Source organism: Mesocricetus auratus, unplaced genomic scaffold, assembly GCF_017639785.1.
Source record: "Mesocricetus auratus isolate SY011 unplaced genomic scaffold, BCM_Maur_2.0 Super-Scaffold_100019, whole genome shotgun sequence".
NCBI lineage: Eukaryota > Metazoa > Chordata > Mammalia > Rodentia > Cricetidae > Mesocricetus > Mesocricetus auratus.
In genome coordinates, this window is record NW_024429200.1 from 7,630,294 (window position 1) to 7,652,841 (window position 22,548).

Consider the following 22,548-nt stretch of genomic DNA (forward strand, 5'->3'; position numbering starts at 1 on the left):
CCATTTAAAAAGATAGTAAACCTATTCAGTAAGATAACATCTCTTCAAATACCATATCAGTATGATAAAATAATTATGTTGTGTGGTAAGAGGACTGCTCATAAGTTACTGAAGGCAAAAATACCTTAATAAAATCATTCTAGAAAGGCCCTTTTAACTCTGGAGAAATGACTCTCAAACCTGGCTGCACACTGGAATTGCTCTGGAGACTTAACAAATGAGATGCCCGAGCCTCCATCCCCAGACACCTTTATTTAATTGGCTTGAGATAGAGTCTGGGCATCGATGTTTTTCATGTTATGGAAAATCTGATGCAAGAACAAGTTCAGGACCATGGAGCCAGAGGCATAGCTTCAGGGGCAGAGGCAACCCATTTGAGTGCAGGGCATGGAGAATGGGGGCATTCACAGGTTGGATTCCCAGCCTATAGCTCTACCAAGCAGCAGGATTGCCTAGTAACCAACACATCCATCTGGTGGAACTAGTCAAGGAAATGTGATGATGTGAGTGCCAGGGCAGAGGCAACTGAGACCGACCCCAGAGCAGGGAGCATTTGGCTTATTATGTATTTTTATGAAGGAAGCTAAAGGTACCTTAAAAGGAGGGTTGGTACAATTGACCTGGAATGATAGAAATGATGGGGCTTTGGGAATACGCTCTGGCAAACAGGATGTAGTCAAGTTCTTTCGGGAGACAGATGACACCTCTGTGTTTTGAACACCTGGAAGCTGGCTTTGAGTCACGATGAAAAGCTAGAGAGGGAGAAACCTCAGATGGACCGAAATTGTTCTGAGTGGGCTAGGGAATAAGATTAAGCTTTCTTCACTTTAGGGCTTAAGCCTGTGGCATGAGGTCATCTTACTTACCACATGCTGTAACCAGACATGCTGGGAACTTAGCCCCCAGTGCAGAAATGCTAGGGGGTGGAGCCAACTGAGACATGATGAGATGGGTAAGGCTCTACCTTTGTGAATTTGATTGATGCTGCCAGACAGGAATTGCTCTCCCTTGGCTCCAGTGAAAATGGCTATAACATCATCAAAAGTCATCAAGTTTCACAGTAGCAAGAAATCCAGTGCTAGATGAAAGAGTGCTGGCTAGGGACGCCCCTTGAGGAGCTAGAGCAAGCAGGTGTGATTAATGTGTAGTTTCCTCAAGGTATCTGTGTATGGACGGTCTTTTTGTTTAAGGCAGGCAGGACAGTAAGGGAGAGTCCAGTCGTTGCCAAGTTGCCAATTATGGAGTGAAGTTACTCCTCCCCCAGTCAACATCTTTAACTACAGGAAGATGAATATTAGGAGGAGTGCTTATAATATGGACTTATGTGTCTTATCATTAGCATTGACAGTAGTTGTTTGTTTTGGTTTTACAGACAGGGTTTCTCTGTATAACCCTGGCTGTTTTGGACCTCATTGTGTAGAGCAAGCTATTCTTGAACTCATAGACATCTGCCTGCATCTGCCTCCTGAGTGCTGAAACTAAAGGCGTGTCTGGCGACAGTGATTTTTTTAAACCATATACAACATCTTCCTAGCACCCCAGGAAGACATTGGTCCCCTCATGTACCTCAGCATCACCCTAGATGAGGTGGGGAGGAGCCTTATTATTGCTTCCCACATGGCTGGTTCCAACACTGTGGAGAAAGGTCAGTGCTGGCTTTCCACAAGACCTCTCAGGGTTCTGATCTCATTCACAGGATAGGAATTTTGTAGGCTATCAGAAAGTGATAGACACATAGTAGGTGAGATCTGGTAGAAAGGATTAGGTGATGGGAGATGTCCTTCTGTATATATATTTGTCATTTTGGTTGATAAATAATAGAGGCAGGGAGATAGGTGGGACTAGGAGATGAGAATTCTGGGAAACGTAGGCAGAGTCAGTCATCATGTAGGATGCCAGAGGAATAACTGGTCCAGACCCTTCTCTGGTAAGCCTAGACCATGTGGAAATACATAGATTAATAGAAATGGGTTAATAATTAAGACAGAAGTCCAAGCCACCGGTCAACAGTTTAATAATTAATCCTTACTATCATCATCATCCTCACTATTATCATCATCACCATCATCATCATTTCCACCATCTTCATCATCATCCTCATTATCATCATCCTGATCATCATCACTATCATTATCACCATCAGCATTATCACTATCATCACCATCAATACTATCACTATCATCATCATCACCACTATCATCACCCCACCGTCATCCTCATCTTCAGTATCATCATCACCTTAATCATCCTCACTTTCGTCACCACCACCACCATCATCATCCTCATCATCCTCACTATCATCATCCTGACTATCATCATCATCATCCTCACTATCATCACCATCCTCACTATCATCACCATCCTCACTATCATCATCATCACTATCATAATTATCATCCTCACTATCATCTTCATCATCATGATGGTGAGGATGATGATGATAGTGATGATGAGGATGATGGTGAGTTGATGAAGATGAGGAGGATGGTGATGATGAGGATGATTATGATGGTGACGATGATGACGTTGATGATGATGATAATGGTAAAAGTGATGATGGTGATGATGATGATAGTGATGATGATGTTGATGATGATAGTGAGGAACCAATAGACCATGTTGAAGCTGAGTTTCTGTTATGAAGAAGTTTATCGGCAGGGCTAATGTTTTAAGATGGTGATGTTGGTAGATAATGAAAATATTCAACAATAACCATAGTACTATGCAGAGGGCCTTGGACACACTGGTCATCAATGCATGACAAAAATACTACTTGCCAGTCCAGAAGGATGTGTTTCCACATGTTCATAGTGAGGAAAGCCTTATGGGTACATATTAACTGAGTACCGGCTTTAAGTACTCAATATTATTAATCTGCAAAACCATGGAGTAAAATCACAAGGATAATGAAAGTTGCTTGCAAATATTTCTAGTAACAAGCAGTACATAATTATTCTGGGGTGGGTGTAATAAAAGAATTATGATTTTTTTATCCCTTAGTGGTACTAAAGAGCTCCCCAAATCTCTTTGAGAGATGGAGTTGATATCATGTGACTACAAGTTAAATGGTGCTCTACCATATTTTCATAATTAGAATAAGAACATCTTAATATTTTGAGTGCACCATCATAGTTCTGAAAATCTGAACCATACAGTCCCAGTTGAATACACCCAAAGATCACACTGTGTTGGGAGATTTGGGTATCTTAGATCTCATAACATGAAGCAGCTGGGGAAATCAGTTGTGGGAAGAGAAAAACTCAAATGACTTTTTTCAAAGTCAAGAATAACTATCATTGCAAACAAAAAACAATAAATAAAAGATGCTCCAGAGAATCACAATATAAACTGATTGAGAGATTTAGACTCTTTCTTTGATCATGAGTTGGTTGCATGAGAAACATCTGAGGTCCATGGCGCGTAAGATGGGAGGACTGGACTTCATTAGAACAAGGTTTCCATTTTTTCATGTTTCGATTAGATGTCAGTGGTGCTGGTCTGTGTGCAAAGGTCAGAGCTTACAGTGCCGGTCTATCTGCGGCCATGTGGGATTGGAGGAAGGGTAGGTTTGGTGTTGCAACCCGGAGTACTTATTGGAATTGCAGAGTATCTTTTTTGCTGGGCAAATGTTCTTTCCTGCATAGATGTTGGTTTGGGCAGCACTGGAAAACATCAAGAGAAAAGACAGTGCATGCCATTAGTTGCTTGGTTCACCAAGACAATAAGTTTAGAATTCCTTCACCACAAAAGATCAGCAATAATTACAATCCTAAGATCAGGTAGGAGGCCAGACATCTCATGCACACAGTTGGACAGGATTAGCTTGTGTAGACTTGCCCAAGGACCAGAAACTTTTGGAAGGAGGAGGCAGTACTAGGGGTTAAATTAGGGAATCATGCATGTGAGACAAGGAATCTACTACAATTAAAAATTTTTGTTTTAATTCTTTTAAAGATTTGGAACTATTTGCTACTGACACAACCAAGGAAAGAGAGTCACTGCCTTCAATTGTGGACCTACTGGTGACTCCACCAGGCTCCAGCAGCTCTGGCTGGACTAAATGTATGACAAAACCAAACCAAAGTCATGGAGTTGGGAAAGGGACAGGGAGGGAGATAGAGGTGAGAAAAGAGGAGAGAGCAGTTAGCCAGCCTAGTCTTCCCTCTCCTTCCTGTGGACTAAGAGATGAAGATGTCTACTTTTGATTGGCAGGTCTCTGCCTTAGTTGTTCCTTCCTTTAGGTAACATGGCCTACTGTGTTCTCATGGCCAAGGTAAACTATGACCTCTAGCTTCTTTTGAGATTCTCTAGTCACTCATGAGCAGGGGGCCAGGAAGAGCATTCCCTTTCTGTTCCCAGACAGAAAATCTCCAGGTGCCATACATGGTTCCTTCTTTCCTAGTAAAAGGGAAGGCATCCTTCAACACTAACCCATCAGAATTCCGCCAAACAGCCCTCTCCCACACAGGAGACTAGACAGCAGTTTGAAACCCTGTATGCTACCCTTCACTTTTACTAGATACTACCAGAGAGCATGCTTTCTGGCCCAGACCCTGGTAACCATCAAAGTGGCTTCTACTCTACATTGCTAAGTAACCAAGGGTTGACAAAGGGTGAGTGTCCAACCATTTGGAGGTTTGTTTCTCATCTATAACAGTAGGGCACAAAACTTAAGGAGCTTCTGATTTGAAACAGTCGTTTGCTTTCTAATCACTGGGAAGAGACAGAAGAGTGGGAGTCATCATTATGGTAGTATGTGTAGACCTCACAAGGGACAACACCTACCTTTCAAGGTGTGATCTACTTCGTTGTAACTTGTTGCGGACCCTGGGCGTGAAGAAACCCCTCCATCTGGGAGCTGGACATAATGAATGTCTTTGGTCCACGGACAAGCATGAAATATTGCAGAATACTTCATAGAAATATAGGAATCTTTGCTAGGGAAAAGAGGAAAAATGAAAATGATTTTGAGATTCAAAACTCCTAGTGGTCATAAAATTCACACCAATGACTTTACGGGCTACTTTTGTCAAGGAAGGTCAGTAGTTTACCAAATGTACCTCCATTGACCTAGTTCTAAGCAGTATCTGCAAAAAGTGACCTGGCTTAATGTATGCTGAGTACTGTATGTAAGATCAAAAACTCCTTATCCCTGCCGGGCGTTGTTGATGCACGCCTTTAATCCCAGCACTCGGGAGGCAGAGGCAGGCGGATCTCTGTGAGTTCGAGGCCAGGCTGGACCGACAGCCTCCAAAACAGAGAAACCCTGTCTCGTAAAAAACAAAACAACAACAACAAAAAAAAAAAACTCCTTATCCATGTGCAAACAGAATGCAAGTCCTACAAAGAGTAAAGTACGGATGTAGCTGTGGTTGTATAAAAAAAGATGAGAAAGCATAGGTCCTATGCCTAGACGCTTAGAAACAAGTGAGATTTTTTTTGTATTTGTGTGTGTGTGTGTGTGTGTGTGTGTGTGTACCCATGCATGTATGTTCATATGGGTATGTGGGTATGATAAATACATTTATGTTTTTATGTAGTGTTTATTCATAGTGTTTTGTTATAGCAGCCTCAGCAGACTAAGACATTATCAATTCCCACAAGTGAGATAATTGGCCCCACTGTAAGTACAGTTTTTAGGATTCTAATGTAAGTATCTGTGCTGGTTGGTTTGACACACCAGAGTCACCTGTGAAGGGGGATCCACAATTTGTCTCCATCAGATTGGTCTGTGGCATGTCTATGGAGGCAATTTCTTGATTCATGATTGATGTGGGAAGGCCCTACCCACTGAGGACAGGCCCATCCTTGGGCTGGCGGTCCTGGGTTGTTTTTAGAAAGCACGCTGAGCCAGCCATGGGAGAAAGGCAGTAAGCAGTACCCCTCCATGGCTTCTCCCGTGTCCGGGTTCCTGTCCTGACTTCCTTCAGCCATGGACTATTGTTACCTGGATGTGGGAGCTGAAATAAGCCTTTTCTTACCATGTTGCTTTTTGTCACTGTGTCACCACAGGGACAAAGAGGCAAACAAAGATGATTCCAAGCTGATTTCCAAAAAGCTGTTGATTTCCTCCCCCCCCCAATAAAAATCTAGGCCCTCTCACCGCATCTTTCTCTGCTCTTCTTTAAAAATAATTAATAAGAGGCTTTGTAACTCAGCAAGCAGGGAGTGCTCCACTACTTGAAACTGCTTTCCAGTGACAAGCAAGATTGAACACTATTCCTCTTACGTATTTATCAGCCCCAAGCCCGCGTCCTCTGTAAACGGGACATAACTTTTGCACTCGCATTCGTTAAGGACTTTAGTAATTTTTTTTCAGGTTGCTTTGTGCAAACTCCACACTAATCTTAAATGTTCATAAGTAATTGAAACATTTTTCCTGCCTCATCATCTATATTTTTTCATATCTCCAGCAGCATTTTAGTAACTTTCAATTTCATTTTTTCGTAGTGTATGTGAGAGCGCACATGTGTGTTCATGCATGAGCCATAGAGCATACGTTGAAGTCAGAGGATAACTTGTGGAGTTGTTTTTCACATTCCACCTTTCTGTGGGTTCTGAGGATCGAACTCAGATCATCAGGCATGCACAACAAGTGCTTTGCCTGCTAAGCCATCTTGTCAGCCTTTAATGACATTTAAATTCTTTTTAAAATGTGCATGTGTGAGCGTGCATGCGTGAGTGTGTTTATGTGTGTGTGCGTGCATGTGTGCATGTATATGTGTGTGTTTGTGTGCATGCATGCGTGTGTGTGTGTGTGTGTGTGTGCGCGTGTGGAGACCAGAGGCTGATGTTAATATTGGATGTCTTCTTCAATTGTTCCTCGTCTTTTTTTTTCTTGGGCAGGGGTCTCTCAACAAACTTATTCAGCAAGACTGCCTGGCCTACAAAGCCCAGGGATTCTGTCGTCTGTGTCTTCTCAGCTGTGGGATTACAGATGTGTACTGCTGTGCTGTTTTGTGTGCTGGAGATCCAAATTCAGGTCCTTGTGTGACAAGCCCTTTACCCTCTAAGCCACCTCCTTATCCCTCTCTAAATAAACATTTAAGCAACCTGTTGTATGCAGCATTTGTCCTGCCTTTTGACATATTAGAACATTAGGACATTGAAATGGCCTTTTAAATGTCAGCTATCAGTCGCAAATGACAGGTACCAATCTGGCTCACTTTGATATTAAAAAGAATGTTATTGAAAAGCTATTGAATGACTTCAGAATCAGTGGAAACCAAGAGAGCTCCGTTAAATACTGGACAGGGACTAAGGTAAGTCAGGAGTCAAGGTCACAGCTGAGTCACAACAGGACGAAACTGCAGGCTCTTACCCTCTGCCCTACTGGAAGAAATGCTCACAGCACTGTCGTGATGTGGGATAATGCTCTCGTATGCTGTAAAGATCTGTCACTCATATTGGTTTAACAAAATGCTGACTGTTCAGTAGCCAGGCAGGAAGTATAGGTGGGGCTACCAGACTAGGAGAATTCTGGGAAGAGGACGGCAGAGAGTGGGTCGCCAACCAGATGCAGAGGAAGCAAGATGAGAATGCCTCCCTGAGAAAAGGTGCCAAGCCATGTGGCTAAACATAGATAAGGATTATGGGTTAACTTAAGATGTAAGAGTTTGCTAGTGATAAGCCTGAGCAATAGACCAAACAGTTTATAACTAATATAAGCCTCTGTGTGTTTGTTTGGAACTGAATAGCTGCGGGCAGAAACTTTTTCAACACTGTCGGGTTCGTGTTTTATCTGCTGCTGGATGGAATGTCTCCTCTTCCTCTGCCTCAGAATACAAGGAAGTTCCCACAGTGTCACGTGCTCACTGCAGGGCATGCTCCTCGTGCATCAGAGTAACAGATGGACCCGCTGCAGTTTCAGAATTTCTCTGAAGCTTACAGATGAAAACCGTGATTTTAACAAACCTGGAGAAAGTAACTGTTTCTGTGCAACTAACCTCATATCAGGGTATGGTCCTAAGGGAGATTTACCATGATCTTCATAGAACTCAAAACTCTTCTGTATTTCCTCTAATGTTGTAAAATACTGTAGGCCACTGGCAGTAGGTATTGGTACTGGACCCCTGAAAGCAGGAAGAATTCCATAGTGCTATCAAGTATACACATGTGAAAAAAATCTAAATACTGACCATTGTATCCAGGGAGCTGCAAATGCCAATAGAGTCCACTTGGAATCACTCACTTCAGAACTTGCCTTAGATGGTTGAAGATGAAACACACGTACGTTGTTGGAAACATTCCTTATCTATGAGACCACTGATACTGGCAAATTACTTCTCTTGCAAAGTGTGTGCACTCCATTAAAACCCTGGTCCATTTAGGTCTAACCATATAGCAATATACCAATTGCTAGAAAAATTGAAATAGATATTTCCCTATTTTGTTTATAATCTAATTCTTTGAAATTGCCCCAGTAAAAACATTTCTGAAAATTCTAGTATTATATTCTTAATTAAATACTAGCTATGAAATACTATTTTTAACCTATTCAAATGTGTAGGATTTATATGCCTGCTACCTCAGATTGCCTTGCAAGAAAAATAATCATTAATTAGGCATAAATTCACCTTGGCTTTGCTAGAGATGCTGTGTACACAGCAACCAAATTCCATTGAAATGTGCATAAGTTCTCAGCATCCATCTGCTTGTGATGGTCCATGCGGAGCTCATATTTAAAACCACGTAGGTCCTCTCATCCTGGGTGTAAAGTGGCATGGTATCTTCTGCTCAGTGCTCTTGGCTTCAGATGCAGTGGGGGACACTATCTCCCAGCTACCAACTGCCCTACCCCCAGAAGAACTTTATAGATATCATGAGCCTTATATTTTGAATTGGGCCACCCAAAGATAGCCTACTATGGAGAAAATTAATTATACTTTCTTTGATGTTATAGCAAATAGACAAAAGTTTAATTTCATTTATACCGACTTAAAGGTTCCCAACACGTATCACAGACAAAAGAGACAACAGAGAGAGAAAACTTCAAATGGCTTTTGAGATCCAGCTTCCTGGGTCTTTGCATTCTCAACGTTACTGAAAAGCATTTTTGAATGCTGTATTTGAGATTTGGTTATTGATCTTAGCAATTTTGTAAAAACCTGGGACCTTCATTATTCAAACGTTCTGTACTTGATTTCAGACAAAAGGCCAAAACACGGTCATTACTCACATATTCTAAAAGGTCACGCAGAAAGGAGAATTCAGCTTTTCCTCTCTTTGCTCTCTCCTCTTGGCTTCTCATACCCCCCCCTTTTGCTCTCCCCCTCTGTCTCTCTCCCTTCTCCCCCCTCTTGCGCTCCCCTCCTCCCCTTTAATAAACAAAAGAAAGGAGAATTCAGAACACTGAAACCCATGACATCAACGAGAAAGTAACAAGAAATATATAACCATCCCATGATCTGGTTGTTTTGAGTAAAACCTAAAAAGGCTGAGTGTGCCTTTTCATACATAGTAATTAATAGAACAATAACTGTCACAGCCAATAATATTTATGATGTTCTCAGTATATGACAGGCACTAAGTAAAACATTTTATACCCAGGACCAAAAATTCATGGATTAATAAAGATACCATGGTCCTCACACTTCTGGGATTTATGACCTAGAATGGAAAGGAGACAATGAACAAAATGACCCCACAAATGATACCATTGTTTGGACAACATGACAAACCAGCACAGAGAACTCAACAGGGTGTAATTAGCCTTCAGTCATGAGTAGCCTTGGTACAAGCTCATATTCAAACACTACTAGAAATGTCATTTTGGTTTCAGTCGGAAAAAAAACCACATCAATTCTAGTAGCTATGGGCATAGTGTGCAGAGATCTCTGCCTATATTGAGGATTGAGGGTTCATTTGGTGTATGTAGACACTGAAACATCAAACAGTGTGATAAATCACTACCTTTGAAACAGGAGCGTGTGACCAGGGGGCGTCTTTCCCATGAGTGCCTGCCGGGCTGTCTCGTGCTGTCTTTGGAGAGACTCTTTTTCCTAGGCAAGATACATGATCAGAAAATTAATGTGAAAAAGATGTCAGATGATCAAAATTTCATAGCCATTTTCTCCTTACTAGAGATTTCCAATACATGAGGAAAAAAGGGGGCATAAAAAAACAATTGATATTTATTTAGTGGAAAGATAAAAACAAATTTTATAAATAAGCCAAATACGTTTAAGACACTGAAATTTAATAGGGAAAATTTATTTTTCCAATAATAATAATGTCAAGGTCTTTAATTTGTAATTTTGCTTTTCATTCATTCATTTATCCAGAGACAGGATGTCTTGTATCTCAGCCTGGTTTCAAAATCACTATGTGGTCAAAGAGCTCCCTCCAACTCTCAATGCTGGGATTATAAGCGTGTGCCTCCATGCCCATTTCATGCCCTGCTGGGAATCAAGCCAGGGCTTTCTGCATGCTAGGCAAGCACTCTAACAACTTAGCCACATCCAAGCCCACAACATGACAATTTTAAGAACTTTGTATATATTCTTTGTATCTTTCATATCATACATCTCGATTCTATTAATTTCCCATCCCTGCCTAGTCTCCCTCTGCCTTTGCAGCACCGCCCCGACCCACCCCATAACATACAAAAGAAAAAAAAGGGGGGGAAATCTGGTCATGGAAGCTGTGGTGTTACACAGTGAGTCACACAGTATACCCTTTTGTCAATTGTTTTTACTTGCAAGGGTTCATTGCAAAGAGTCATCGGTCTGGTTCGAGCCCTCTGGTTCCTGCTACACTCTTGATGCTGGGCCCTCACTGGAACTCCTCTTGGTTATCCTGCTGTTGCCCCGTTGTTGTGGGGAATCCTGTAGCTTTGGATCTACAGGACCGGTTCCTTCACGTACTCTAGCAGATCACAGATGGGGTAGATAATATGGTCAACCTATAACCCTAGTTCCAGGGCCTGGGTATTGCAGGGTTGGTCAGCCCATCATCTCTCCCTTTCCTCACCACTAGGGTGAGCTCTCCAGCATTGTCTTGGCTAGTTGACCCTTTGCAGCGATGAGCAGGGGGCGGGGCCAGTTCTGCTTTCATGTCCTCATGTCTGCTCTTCCTCCATCTATATCTTCAGGACCAGCTCTGCTGTGTTGCCCAGCTTGGCATAGGGACCACTCTCCTGAGCGCTACAGCAGATGAGGCACAGGACTATCTCCAGCTCGGTGACCTCTGGGCCAGCTTTCCTACACGCCTTGGGTGTAGGGCGGGGTGGGGAGGGTGGGGGGGTGGGAAATGTTTCTCTCCCGCCCGTGCCACGTGACAGATGAGTAAAGGAGGCAGTTCTAGGCTGGCTCACGCACACCACCACCAACAGGATTGGCTCTATCGTGCTGCCCAGGCGAGGTGCTGGGCCCGCTCTGCTGAGGGTTGTCGTTGGTGGCAGGCTCCAGCAGCTCTCCTGCGCTTCTAACTCAGGGCCAGTTCTCCCACCTGCCCGAGGACGACACAAGTTTGCAGCAACATTTCATGATCACAGGTTTTACACTTGCTTGAGACAAGGTCTTGCCGTCTGATCCCGGGTGGCTGGCCTGGAACTCACTGTGTGTACCGGGTTTGCAGTGACCCTCCTGTCTCTGCATACCACGTACTAGGAAAACAGACATGTGCTATCATGCCAAGCCTTTGTGTGTTTTTTTAAAATCTTTCTTATAATTATAACCTTCTGAAGGGCATTGGGGTGGAGTTGATTTTTATGTTTGCACATGAAGTAATTGATTGAACAAAAAATATTCAATCATAAGTATGGTTTGGAGACAGTAAAAACTGAGGGTTCTTTCTTCACCATTATCAATATAAATACTTAGGAAACACTGGGTGGCAATACAGGAATATAAAAGACACATTTAGTATTTTTTTTTCATCTGAAAAGTTCATGATTTTCATTAAAAGGGATCTGGATAAACATAGAGCTTAAAAAAAAAAAAGAGCATGTTTGCTGTTTTATAACCGCTACAGGTGTTTGTAACCAGAGCCTCCAAGGGAATGGGACCTGTTTACCAACCATTCAAATACTGGATCACCTCACCTTAGGTTCCCAGATATAAAGTTTGTCCATCACTAAAGAAAACTTAGCAAGTGCTTATTTGTTTCACACAAAAGACTATTATTTAAGAAGAGGTGTGCTATAGCGTGGACCTTAACAGCAAGTGTGTCAGAAGCTCATTAATAATTGCTTGCCATAACCGAATCTGAAAAAAGCCCAGATGCTTGGTTTTCCATTGCATGACAAGATCCCACTGTAAGTTGGCGTTCACTTAAAACTCAGAGGGAACAAGCATGCCAGGGTACAAGCTACAGTTGGTTAGGCAAGCCTTGGGAACCGGCATGCTTAATGTCTTTGGGGAGAGTTCTTTTTTAAAAGATACTGATGTGATCTAAAAATGTGTTTTTACTGTAAGCACATGCCTATAGGCGTGGCTCTCCTCTGCACTAAGGTCAGAATTGGCATACTTCAGCATTTCTGCAAAAGCAGGCGTATCCCTTGGGTCATTACGTCACCGCTGTATGCCCTGTATGCAGCACAGAATGGAGGCTCAGTGATTTTCTTTACTGTACAACAGAATGGATGGTATTTCCCTTTTAAAAAGACTTGGAGTGGAACTTACTGTCAGCTGCTCCTATCGTGAAAAAGTTGAGATTAAGTGTTTAAATTTAAAATTAGTCTTCGAGCCCCACTCATGGGAGTTATCCTTAACTCACTGGACACCTGCTTTCTGATGGGCCCTGGTTTACCAAGAGCATTTCCTCTTTCTTTTAGAAGGCATGGGAAAAGCAAATGTGTGTTGAGAGGTCGAAGGAGGCCACAACATGACAAGAAAGGAAGAAGCAAGGCCAGTTCACTTACTCCTGGGCCTGAGGCCTGCCCTGAGTGTGGCTGATACACCCAGTGATACTTTATTGGAGAAAACTGATTTTTCATTTCCCAGCAGATATTAATGGCAAATAGCTTCTTGGTTGGGGAGGGACTTTGTGTGCACTTCCCCTTCTCTGGTGCTGGGACTGTGTCTGGTTTGAACTCGTGCATGTCTGGTGTGTGCTGTCCCGGTGTCTGTGAGTTCACGTGTGCACCAGACCTGCTGTGTCTGGGAGACACTGTTTCTTTGTACTGTCTTCCGCCTCTGGCTCTTACAATTTTTCAGCCTTCTCTTCAACACAGATCCCCGAGCTTTGAGAGGAGGGTTTGAGAAGACATAGCCTTTAGGACTGAGTGGTCCATCTCACTCCCTGCTTGTAGTCCAGTGGTGGGTCTCTGTTAATTTCCATCTGCTGCAACAAGGGGCTTCTCCAGGACTCAGAGCTGCACTGATCTGAGTGAATCCCAGACAACTGTCTCTCCTTCTGCATTTCCAAGAATTTCAGAGACCGAGCTTAGGTCCCTAGCTTCATGCAGCACATGTCCTTAGCCACCGAGGCTTCTGAAGGAACCTTGCTGGCTCCTGTTTTGTTATTATTCAATGTCATGCAAATTCATCGTCCTTTTGTTCTGAATCACTCACTCTATGCTCAAACATTAACTGTTGTGATTTCTCTTATGCTCCTTTTCTTATTTTGACAATTTGATGCTGAATTTAAACTATGTCATAACTAGGCAGATAACTCCTCCTGGTGGAATGTCAACATGGGTTTTAGTTTTGTTTTTATGGAGGTTCAGGGCATAAAATCTCAGGCTCACATGCTAGGCAGTCAATCTCTGTGCTAAGCTCTCCCCACTCCATTCCCAAGGTAAATTTTGGGTCTCTGCGGCTTCCCCATAAAAATATACAGCAGCCTTAACTTCCTACGTGCAGTCACACAGCATCTCTAATTACACTCAGTGGACCACACCCCAAGTGCACACGGAGCTGGGAGACAGTCTTGTTAGGAAGAAGGAAGACTGCAGTGGGGAACAGTGAGGGATGGGGAGGGGGAGGGTGAAAGCTATTAAAATCCACCATAGCCTTATATGGAGGTGTCAGAGAATTAAAAAAACTCGGAGCCACAGAGCACAATCAAAACCACATCAGAAAACCGGGCACCCACAGCTGAAACACAGGAGGGGCACTCCCACTCTACAGCGGGTGAGGACAGACCTCCCGAGTGAGTTAAAGGAACTGAATCAGCTAGACATCTTCAGGTTTGCTGAGGACAGCTCCCACACTGGAGTAGTTATTGTTCTGTTGCTGTGATGGAACGCCGTGACCAACGGAAGGAAGGGCTTGTGGCTCGTGAGGGTCCATGTGATGAGGACGGCGTGACAACAGGTGGTAGACACTTGGTGGGAGCTGGAAACTGAGAGCTGGGGGCTCACATCTGAGACAACAGACAGGAAGGAGAGGGGGGGGGAGGGAGGCACACTCTCTCAAGGCCACACCTCCTAAACCTACCATAAAGGGATCTGACTGAGAGTCACACATTCAGATGCCTGCAATCGTGGCGGCACCTCATTCAAACCACACACACACCAAGAGAAGCCGAGGAACACGGAATACAAGTGTAACAGGACAGCATCAACAGAGACAAAAGGAAGTTCTAGACTAAGGTAGGACTCAGGGAGCAGACACTGCCAGGAAACCTCAGGAGGTGAATTGCCATATATTTTAGGGTTGTTTGAAGGAACCGTGGTCACTTCAGAGACTCCGAGAAAACTAACTTCAGGTAGATGAGCAACAGAAAGTATCTCGTCAGATTTCATATGTAGTTATTCCAAGGGGGAAAAAAGTGAACACCTCCCCTTCAGACAAAGCTTACATATAAAACAGATAAAAACGGCCATCTAGTCCTTCAAAGTAAATACAAAGGCATGAGTAAAAGACACAGGACATTAAAGAGCAAATACATTGTAATTAGAACTCAGTAATGAACTAGAAATACAAGGAAAAGATTACTACAGAAACAACTAAACCAGAAGAAATACAAGAATGATAAAAAAAAGAAATAACTTAAGAGAACTAGAAACTGAATGAAGAAAAAAAGAAACTAAAATCCCAAAGAAAGAGGTCAAAGGATTTGGGAGAAAAAGGACAACTATTTTGGATATGGAGATCCAACATACAAATGCTAATAACATGTGATGAAAATAAACAAGGAAAAGCATAATTTGAATACAGTACCTCAGAGGTGAACGGACTGATAACAGGTTACAAGAACTCAGGGAATTGTTCCAGTGGCTCTGTCTGTACACAGAATGATTCATACAAGAGCCAGAGACTGAGCTACATGTAATGAAGAGTCTTAGGTATATGCAAATTTCAGAGCTGATACAAAAGAAGAATACAGAATAACAATGTGTAGCTGTTGTGCAGTCCACAATAATGTAGTGGAACATGAAAACAGCTGTATGTGACAAGGAGAAGGATAGTCTTCAGGGGCGTGGCTCATGGTGGGTGGGCTGACTACCCCAGCCCCCAGTGAAGACCACACACCCAAGAACATATGGGCAGCTCGCACTGTACTTAATGGGGTTTGAAAAATAAACAGAGGACACGAAATTAGCTGAACAGAGAAGTGGGGACGGGTCAGGGAGGAGTGGGAGGAGGGGTGAGCATGATCAAATGCTTTCTATGAAATTCTCAAAGAACTAACAAAAATGAGGAAAAAGGAAAATGACATTTAAAAACCAAGTTTCAGTTTCCTAACAGAGGCTGGCTGTGTCAGAATTGCTATTCAGAGGCTGTTCTCATGATGTGGGATAGGGCAGAAGAGTAATTTAACAGGCTATCATAATCCTATCATTGCCTGGGTCGTTGAGAAGCCTTTGGGAAGGATTCTCAGTATGGAAGAAAGATAAAGGTGTAATAGGAAAAGCAAAACTCACGAGGCCCTGAATTTTAATTAGAAATATCAGGTTGAACTCATGGACTATTTTATCTATAGCCCAGTGGTGGAAGCTTGCCTAGCATGAACATTGGCCTGGGTTTGGTCCCTAGTATCTTTTCCCCTAAAAAAAGAAGTTCAGAAGTAATGGTCGCTCCAGCAGCAACAGGCATCCCTAACGACCACAATGTGTTGTTGGACTACACTTCTCACTTAGCCAAGGCAGCTTAGTGTAAAAACAGCTCCGAGTTCTCTTGGTTACTTCTCTGTGGCTGTGACAGAATTCTCCACAAAAGCAACCTAAGGGAGAAAGGGCCTGTCTGCTTCCATCACGGCAGGGAAAGACATGGCTGCCGGCAGAGACGGCATGGAGGCAGGAGTAGGGGGTGGCCAGTCACATCACATCCACACTCAGGAAGCAGAGGACGAACAGAAGTGGGACAGGCTGTAAGCCCCAAGGCTGGACCAGTGACCCACTTCCTTCAACAAGGCTTCCCCTCACAAATGTTCCACAGCTCTCCCACACAGTGCCACCAACTGGGGAGCAAGTATTTCAGCCTATGGGCAACGGTTCACATTCCAACCACAGAATCAGGTCTGCACTGGGTAAGATACAAGAGCGTGAAATAGCTTGCCATGCTTTCAAATGGCAAGGTGGCACCAAAGACTCCATTTCAGAGAGGGAGAGATCATCACTGGCCAAAGGTGAGATTATTTGAATTCTGATACGGGTTAAAACTGCAAGAAGTCAGTGTCTTTCAAATATGCTTACATCAAAGTATGTTCGCTTACATTATTGTACATAGTTCATTATGTATTTAACATTTACACATTTGGATTTCCAGTGTAGGGCCACTGTGACTGATGCTTTTGGTACTTTTTGGTCTGGTGTGCCTGCCTCTCTTCCTACTGAGTAGATGTTCAGGAATGTCATACTGAAGCTTAGGGCATGTGCATGCTCAACATTAGTAAATATGTCCAAACATACTATCTAAACTCCCATCCGCTGCCTAAGAATTTTCACTATTGTGTTTTAAGAGTCTGTTTTATAATTTTAGTACTTTCAGTTTATTCTTATGAGCATCTCATTATGATTATAGCCTACATCATCTCAAGGTGATTCATACCTGTCGTAACATCACTGGTCACCTGGGTGTTTTCTTTGTAAAGGTTTCCTGTGTATCACCTGCTTTGTCCTTAGTTACCTGTAAGAGCTCTTTATATATTGTGGACACAAATATTCTGTCACTCATACCTCACAAAGTATTTCTGTGTGGCTATCCTGTTTAAAAATTAATGCCACTTTTATTAACAGAAGTTCTTAATTTAAATTGTATTACATTTGCTTATTTATTGTGTGTGTGTATGTATGTATATATGTATCCATGCATGCATGCCTCAAGGTACATGTGGAACTCAAGAAACAAATTTCAGGAGTTGGTTCTCTCCTTCTGCCATATGGGTTCCACTTATTGAACTCAGGTCCCCAGACTTAATGGCAGAGCCATTTCCCCTGGCCAGAAGTGCTTAATTTTAATGCAATTCAGTGTTCCTGAATTTCTTTGTAGTTAGCAGTTTGTGTTTATATTAAGAAACTATTCTCCATGTCATAGTCATAAAAATTTCTCTTACATTATCTTTTGGAAATATTGTTTTGGTTGTCGTATTTACGCATTACGCCCCTGAAGCTTTGCACATGGTGCAAAGCTGGTTTTAAATTTCATCCCCTCTGGCTGCAGCTAATTCTATGCAAAGCCCCATCTTCTTCCTGGCCACTGCCTTCTTCGCAAGTTGGTCCCACACGTACAAAAGTTTGTGTCAGGGCTCTCATCCAGTCTGCCCCACAGCTCGGTGCCGGTGCCAGCATTTCCTTAGGAACATTAAGAGCAACTTGTCAAATTCCACAAAGAGCAACTTGTCAAGTTTCACAAAGAATTGTGGGGATTTTTGATTGATTTGCTTCAGATCTACAGATTTGAAGAAAACTGGCATGTGTCGATTCTTTTTTTTTTTTTTTTTTTTTTTTTGGTTTTAAGAGACAGGGTTTCTCTGTATTTGTTTTGGAGGCTGTTGTCCAGCCGGGCCTCGAACTCACAGAGATCCACCTGCCTCTGCCTCCCGAGTGCTGGGATTAAAGGCGTGCGCCACCACCGCCCGGCTGTGTGTGTCGATTCTTATAATTCATAAATGTAACCTCTTCACTTACTTAGTTTGTTTTCTAAACAGTATTTTTATTATTTAGATGCTATGTATCTTTTTATCAGATTCATTATTAACCTTTTTATTTTTAGACCAGTCAAAACACATTTTAGGGAGCTGTGGAGATGACTCGGAGGTGAAGACTTCTTGCTGCTCTTGCAGAAGCCCTGGGTTCGGTTCCCAGGACCCACAGGCAAAAACACCCAAATACATAAAATAAAATTTAAAAAATATATCCCCTTTTTGTTTTGTTTTTTTGAAAGTTTCTCTGGGTAGTTTTGGCTGTCCTAAAACTCACTCTGTAGACCGGGCTGGCCTCAGACTCAGACATCAACCTGTCTCTGCCTCCTGAGTGATAGGATTAGAGGCGTGTGCCAGTACACCTAGCTAAGAAATGTCTTTTTTAAAAGGAAGAAAGATATTCTTCAAATGTAAAGATATTTAAATTACTGGTATTATATTGAAATTCCTTGTGCTTTGTAATACTTATTGAATATCTGAGAGCATTGTCAAGCGCATTTCTTTTGTTTCACATAATAATTTTATTGATTCTTTGGGAATTTCTCATCAAGCACCGTGATCACACTCACTTCCCTTTCATGTCTGCTCCTCTACCGATGTGACCGCCCCCCACAAATAAACAGGAAAAAAAAAACCCAAGTCCAATTTGCATTATCTATATACTCAGGGCAGGGCCAAACTCTCAGTGACTGCCCCTTAAACAGAACTGAGTCCTTTCTGTCCTGCACACCTGCCAGGGCCAGCGTTTGTGGAGGGCTACACTTCAGCATCGTTACCACACCTTTGAAAGAGTTCTCTTAATGGCCTCCTGTTTAGACTGTCACTTTTCTAGGAGGTTGGGGGACTGAAGTGGGCCTGAGGTTGTCACAGAAGTCTCCCATGTCCCTCTTTCTCAACTGTGCATCTGCAGTCATCAACATCACTGCCAAAGTAGCATCCCTGCTTTTATATACTCGGCGGTGGGCGTTTCCAGATCATGGGTTTCCACATGGTTTCTGGGGACAGCAAAGACCACAAACGTGGCCGCCCTGGCTGCAGTAGAACCAAGAACTCAGACAAGGCTCTCGGAGGCAGTGTGGATCAGCTAGGGTATTTCTTAACTCTTTCTGAACTTGGCAACATTTATTTCATGTTTCTTTGTTGCACTGGTTAGCACTACCAGTACAATGTTACACCATTTGTTATTACATCCCCTTAGCCAATTAGATTAAAAGCAGTTTCTCTTAATCCTCTTTTAGTGACTTTCCAGAGGCTAAAATATGTGTCCTTGAGTCACCACAGTCTGATGGGCTGATGTTAGATATTGCATTTGTCCTTTACCTGGACTTTAGATATGGAGATCCTGGAACACCTCATCTCCATTTAGACCATCCTCCTCCTCCTTTAAGATTGCTTTTTATTTTATGCAGATGTGTGAAAACCTGGGTTGTGCATTCACCACGTGCATGCATAGTATCCTTGAAGGCCAGATGGGGCACTGGATTCCCTGGAACTAGAATTACAGGGGTTTGTGAGCCAACATGTGGGTGCCGAGAAGTGAGTCATGTAGGTTTTCTGAGTTGGATCTTCTGTTGCATTGTCTGGAAATATCCTTAGTTCACAGAACTCCCTGTCCGAAGAGTATTTCACTGGGTAGGAAATTCTTGGCTAGCAACAACTGCTCACTTTAACAATCTTTGTGATTGCTTTTGCAAAGTTAGTACCAACCTAACTGTTGCACCTTGGACAACAATCTTTCCCCCTCTGATTGATTGTTCTTTGGATTAAAAGGAATCTTTCATTTTAGTGTAGTATGATTTCAATACTTAGATGTATATCTAAGTTTTCTTTATAGAATTCTCCAACATATAGCTTGATGACGTCCTTCCATCAGACTGAAGGATCCATCCCTTCCCTGTACAAGTGTGGCTCATTTCTAGCTCTTGGCTCTCCTTTTAGGGTCCAGTAACATGGCTGGGGCTTCTCAATGTCAGCTTTATGCATCTTCTCTTTTACTGTATTTTCTCATATTGTCTAATAATTCTTCTTACTGACTTTCCTGTCTAGTAATTCTATCCTTAGCTATATCTACTTGGGTACTAATTTCAGTTACTGTTTTCTGTCCCAGGTTTCATAATTTCCTCTTACAATTCATAGTCCTCACTTTTTGGATTGATTTTCCCTGTACAATGGAGGCTGTAAGTACAGTCAGAGTAAAATTTGGAGGTTTCAAAGACTGTATTTGTTGCCTGTAGTATCAGTATCTATATCTGTTGATTCTGCTAATTTTACCTCATATTTCCTATCTCTTTTCATAACTGATTATTTTTTTATTATGCACCAGACATTGCATTTTCAATACTGCTTGTAGAAATATGGAGATACTTCTGGAAGCAAACATGCTTGTAGGAATGAGTGCTTAAGAGCAGTGCCTGTACAGCCTGAATATTCCTGTTTACCTCTTCTCCAAGGTGAGAGCCCTTCCCTTACCAACTCGGGCCTGGTTCCCTAAGCTGCATTTCTTAGTGGCTTTCAGAGTACAATGCTGCTGTTAGTTCCACAAGAATGTCAGCGCTGTCAGTTCAACCCTCAACCAAAGGTCAAAGGAGATGAGTGACCTCTGGTACAGGCTTACCTCTCAGGATTGTCTTCCCCAGTTCCAGCCCAGATCATATTCCACTCTGCTCTCTGATGCCTTAGGAAATTTCTTTTTAGATCAGATTTTCTAGTTATCTTTGGCTGGAGGGTTTATCAGAATTAGCAGACCTACTGTGGCAGAAGCATAAATCCAGCCAAGTGGCTGAAGCCGGGATGACAGAAGGGTGTGACAATCTCACCAAGGAAGAGCTGCTGTTTTTGAACATGGATGAGTATCGCCATTCCCTGCCAAGCATCACCAACAGAGCAACGGCTAACATTTGTTTCATAAGTCATTAATTTATGAGGACGTTTCATGTGCATGTAGGACAATGACGTCATAAAGCAGACAGTATTTTGGCAGTGTTCACGAGAGAAAGTGACCTCTTGTTTCTTTTGTGAGAGACTGTCACAGAATTGCGTGCATTTGTTGTCTTATACCAAAAAGGGAATATTTAAAACACAGCAGAAACAAGCACAGACCAAAAGCACACACTTACACATATCTTACTTAGCTAATTATGACATGTGCCATGAGGCACGCCCAAGCAGTCAGACTATTTTCATGTCACAGGCAAAACTGGGCTCATTATCCTGTGGCCACACCTTGACACACATGTACTGGCCCACTGCAGCCAAACTCTAGCCCAGGACAGAGCAGACTGCTAAACTAAGGGGTTATGCCAAAGAGGGCTTGTTGAACAATGCATTTTGATATGGGTTTGATCAAAACCAAAAGAATGCAACCTTTGACACAGGTGGGAAATATGTTTCACAGAAACAGAATTTAAAAACACCCAAGACAAATTAAGGGGGGAATTCTACTTGGCCTATCACTATTAAGGGGTTTCCTTTTCCAGTCTCTATTTTGATATTTTCTTTTCTTTTGTGTTTTTATATTGGGTCTCTCTACACAGTCCTGGTTGTCCTGTAACTCACTATGTAGACCAGACTGGCCTCGAACTCACCTGCCTCTGCCTCTTTTCCACCCCCAACACACCACCAAGTACTGATATTAAAGCTATGTACCGCCATGCCTGGCTCCTTTTTTATATCTTCGTTCTTTTCCCTTTAAATGATTAGTATGTAGAGAAACGGGTTTGCTATGACATTTTCATATAATTGGTTCTTATTCTTCTCTTCTCTCTCATACCTCTCACCTCCCCCTGCTTTGCTTCTCAGGACATACATCCCCTATCCTCTCTTGTTCCTCCTTCCTGCACATTAGACCTCTTCCTCCTCTCACAAGCCCCTTTCCGCTTTCATGTCACACACACAACGCGCGCACACACACACGCATGCACACACACGCACACATGCATACACAATGCATGCACACACATGCATACACACACATGCATACACACACAGTCACACACACATGCATACACACACCCGCATGTACATACACACACGTGTGCATAGAGAGACAGAGATGGACAGAGAAAGACACATATACATGCAATAGATTCCACATACGAAATATTCAATCGTGTCTAAGTCTTGATTCTTGCTTGTCCCACTAACACCATGACTTCTGGTTCCATCCATTTCCTATGAATGCCATCATTTGTTTCTTCTCCAGAGATGAATAAAATTCCATTGTGCATATTCACTATATTCATTCACTCATCTTTTGATGCACATCTAGCACGGGTCCATATTTTGGCTGTTGCGAATCATGTGGCAATAAACATAGATATGTAAATATCTCTGTGGTGTGCTGCGTTAGAATCTTTCAGACACACAGCCAGGAGTTGAATAGTTGGGTCATATATGGTAGTTCTATTTGTAGCTATTTGTCAAACTTCCATATTAATCTCTATAGTGCCTGCGCTAGATTACATTCCTACTAGCATGTATGGCGCCCATCCATCCCAATCTTTGGCAGAATTTATTGTT

The 22,548-nt window shown here is 42.6% G+C and overlaps 1 protein-coding gene across 1 annotated transcript in view; it reads right to left on the minus strand.

The window, feature by feature from the left end:
* Window positions 1–3,352: 3,352 nt before the first annotated feature.
* Window positions 3,353–22,548, minus strand: part of Lrguk (leucine rich repeats and guanylate kinase domain containing) — a 110,311-nt gene continuing 91,115 nt past the window's right edge. Inside the window, exons 17-20 of the mRNA XM_005082385.4 lie at window positions 9,913–10,001; window positions 7,947–8,072; window positions 4,786–4,937; window positions 3,353–3,662 (exon numbers count right to left, since the gene is read on the minus strand). Of these exons, the coding sequence (XP_005082442.1) occupies window positions 3,532–3,662; window positions 4,786–4,937; window positions 7,947–8,072; window positions 9,913–10,001 (498 nt within the window). The 3' untranslated portion in view covers window positions 3,353–3,531. The remainder of the gene's footprint in view (window positions 3,663–4,785; window positions 4,938–7,946; window positions 8,073–9,912; window positions 10,002–22,548) is intronic.